At 38.8% G+C, this 3,791-nt stretch overlaps 1 protein-coding gene across 1 annotated transcript; it reads left to right on the top strand.

Moving 5' to 3' along the window:
- The first annotated feature begins 2,293 nt into the window (after positions 1-2,293).
- Gm20810 (predicted gene, 20810) lies at positions 2,294-2,977 on the top strand. Its single transcript, XM_017318864.1, has one exon. It carries the CDS (start codon positions 2,294-2,296, stop codon positions 2,975-2,977), a length of 684 nt encoding a protein of 227 aa, XP_017174353.1.
- The last annotated feature ends 814 nt before the right edge of the window (positions 2,978-3,791 follow it).

A 3,791-nucleotide genomic window follows, 5' to 3' on the forward strand; every position in this document is an offset into this window, starting at 1 on the left:
AAATTACCTCATCTATTTCATCCTGTTTTACTGCATTTAATCTATGAAATTACTTATAATCAGAAGTGCTGGTAAATTTTAAAAACCTTTAAAATATGACTGGGAGATATCAGGTTTTTTTTTTTTTAATTTTATCACAACTTTGTAAGCATGCCCAAGATCTATGTTGTCCTCTTACTTTCCAAAGAATCCATAATTCATGATTGCCATTGGTTTCAATACATGTCATTTAACCCTGTCAAATTCCAGGTTTGTTTGCATAAAAATAGTCCTCCTCTAACTGTGGGTTTTCATAAAGTGAAAATTGGTGTGCTATCCAGTGTGCTGCCTCAAAGAATCTGGCAATATTTATGATAAGAAGCACAGCTTAAAGATAACCAAGGGAAAGGTTGGAACATGAAAAATAACCACCATGGATGTTGTCAAGGCAGAAACCGAAGACTTTCTCAGAACGAAAATAAAAACAAAAATGAAACAAAACAAAACACAAACCAAACAAATAAATAAAAATTCAACAACCAAACAATAAAAACCATGCAAGGGTGTAATTCTTTGGCAGAATATTACTCAGATCATCAGGCCTTTCAGTTGGGATTTCATTTATTATTTCTAGGAGGCCATATGAAAAGGTAAATTCGAGATGCTGAATGTTTCTGAGTGTAACTAGGGAAGGAACCAGCCTGAGAGGGGTTCTATGATGTAAGCTGAACTAGGGTGATGTCACAGAGCACTGGCTGGAGGTTGCGCATCTATTCCACTTGGAGGCGCTAGAATCCATTCAAGGTGAGTTCACTATCTTCACAGTGGTGTGTCAAAGCCAGGTCATTTTTTCCCACAGGCTTTTGGTGCCTGGTCTGTATCAGGAGATCTTGACGACTAGGATATTTTTCTATGGGTAAGTACATTTATGAAGTACTTGGGACCCTCATAGCTACAGAAAGCTAAAAATTTTCTCTCCTACAGTGAGTTACTGTACATTCTACTTTCCCCATGTTTATTAGCAAGGGAGATGAATGGTCTAGGTTAGTTTATCTCCTGAATTTATTATCCTTGCTAACCATATCTAGATCACAATTCCACTAAAATGCCAAAGCTCCTGTTTGTCCATGTGCATGTTAGAAGTTATTAGTTCTAAAAGGCTGATATTGCCTCGACTTTTTGAGTTGTTCTTGAGTTCAGTGATGCAATGGCTTCATCGAATAATTCTGAAGCTGGGTCAGGAGAAACAATAAAGAAGGACAGTGGTGTGCTGTGTCCCTGGGAAGATATTTGTGAATGCAAGAACTTAGCTCAGAGCTTACGCGTACAAGAGAATCATGGTGACCCCTCTGGCCTTTTTTTTTTTTTTCTCTTCTTCTTGATCATTGGGGGTAATTGTCATAGCACCACCTAAATTGACATAGAAATTCAAGGAGAGGATCCTCATCAGAGACAAATTTACTCAGGTCTGAAGAAATAAATGTTGATCTGAGTATGTTATTCTGAGCTCTAGAGAATTACTTGTTAATTACACTATTTTTATTTCCTTGTTTCCCTTGTTTCTTTGTTTCTTTGTTTGTTTGTTTGCTTGCTTGGTTAATTTTATTTGAGTTTCTGTATGTTTAGATTTGGCTGTCAGGAAACTCACTGTGTAGACCAGACTAGTCTTTCTCTCACTAAGGTCTGCCTCACTCTGTCTCTTGAGTACTATGATTAAAGTTATGGGTCACTACCACTTCCTATTAACTTCTCCATTTGATTGTTTTGTTATTTTCTGTTTGTATTTCTGTTTTGTTTGTTTTTTGTTTGATTTTCGTTTGTTTTTTTTTTTTTACTTGATGTTGTTGTTGTTGTTGTTGTTGTTGAGACAGGGTTCCTCTCTATAGCACTGACTGCCCTGGAACTCACTTTGTAGACTAGGCTGGTCTCTAATTTAGAAATCTGCCTGTCCTTGCCTTCTGAGTTCTGGGATTAAATGCGTGTACCACCATGGCTGACTTATTAACTTCTTATTTTTATAAAATTAATTTTAGGAGCTCAAAACTGTTTAGCATAATCTTCTTCACCTGCTCAGAAGTTCTCTTAGAGAAGAGTCTTGGTCCAGCATTCACTCCCAACCCATAACCATTGCCCATCAGGAATTCATATATATGACAGAGGCAACAGCATTGTGTCTGGTTTAAACGGGCAAGATCTTCAGTCCCAGGCAATGAGCAAGTATGATATTTGAAGGGAATGGAAGCCACAAGACAGTGTGATCTAGCACAACAGGTCTACAGCCAGGTAGAAGACAATACATCTGAAGAGTCTGAGCATGACATCACTCAAGAAGAAGAGTAGGAGGAAGCCTTCTTCCCAGGCCCTGGGGAATATTGTTGGCTGCAGAATTTCTCACGGGTGGAAGGAAGGTAATGAGCCTGTCACCCATTGGAAGGCCATCATTCTAGGTCAACTGCCAACAAACCCTTCTCTTTATTTGGTGAAGTATGACGGAATTGACAGTGTCTACGGACAGGAGCTCCACAGCGATGAGAGGATTTTAAATCTTAAGGTCTTGCCTCACAAAGTAGTTTTTCCTCAGGTGAGGGATGTCCACCTCCCAGGCGCACTGGTTGGCAGAGAGGTACAACACAAATTTGAGGGGAAAGATGGCTCTGAGGACAACTGGAGTGGGATGGTGCTAGCCCAGGTGCCATTCTTACAGGACTATTTTTACATTTCCTACAAGAAGGATCCGGTCCTCTACGTCTATCAGCTCCTGGATGACTACAAGGAAGGTAACCTCCACATCATTCCAGAGACCCCTCTGGCTGAGGCGAGATCAGGTGATGACAATGACTTCTTAATAGGTTCCTGGGTGCAGTACACCAGAGATGATGGATCCAAAAAGTTCAGAAAGGTTGTTTACAAAGTTCTAGCCAATCCTACTGTGTACTTTATCAAATTTCTCGGTGACCTCCATATCTATGTCTATACTCTGGTGTCAAATATCACTTAAATTGAAAAAAATCACAAAGTACAGAAATGTAAACTTATAAGATTGAAAAAAAATGTTTGTTTTCCTGTGTTGGGTACCTATGGGTCTTTGACAACCTCAGTATCTTTGTCAATAAAATTTGTTTTGTTCTAAAAATTAATACGTGTGACATGACATGCTTTTAGTGAACACTTTGTGGGAAGAGATGGACTATGGTAGAAAGAACATCAAAGGAAGATGAAAGTTGCAACGCAGGCTGTGAACAGTGCATACATCTAATATCACACAGGCTAAAATGGACAGGACTTAGATTCTGTGGTCTGCATAGTGAGCAAAGAATTGGAGATATGACTTAGAGGAGCAGGGATGGCAGCAAAAAATGGATTTTTAGGAAGAAGCAGAGAAAGACAGGACATAGATAGAATCTCTGGTATGAAGTCTGAGGGAGAAACAACAAGTTGGGGAAAGAGTGATAGATAAAAGGAATGTGGCCTTGTTACACAAAGTGCAACCCAGAAAACTGATCCAAAGAGATTCAGAAATCAGACAAAATAAGGTTTCATTTGAATAATGAAACCAAATGAAACTTGTCTCTCATTTTAAGATTTATTATCTTTATTTATATGGGTGGGAGTAGGGCATGAGCTTGAGAGTATAGGTGACCACAGAGACATGAGTTGTCAGATCCCATGGAGCTGGCATTAAAGCTGATTGTTAACCATTGGATATGAATTCAAGAAAACAAATCCAGTTTTTTTGCGGTACAGTAGTGCTCTTGACAACATGGTCATCTATTCCCATTAAGATATCTTTTTAAGAAATCCAATATTAACAT

Source organism: Mus musculus, chromosome Y (genome assembly GCF_000001635.26).
Source record: "Mus musculus strain C57BL/6J chromosome Y, GRCm38.p6 C57BL/6J".
In the NCBI taxonomy this organism is placed as follows: Eukaryota; Metazoa; Chordata; class Mammalia; order Rodentia; family Muridae; genus Mus; species Mus musculus.

Bases quoted from the DNA above. Each gene is read 5' to 3' on its own strand.
- Gm20810 (XM_017318864.1), top strand. From the start codon at position 2,294: ATGACATCACTCAAGAAGAAGAGTAGGAGGAAGCCTTCTTCCCAGGCC.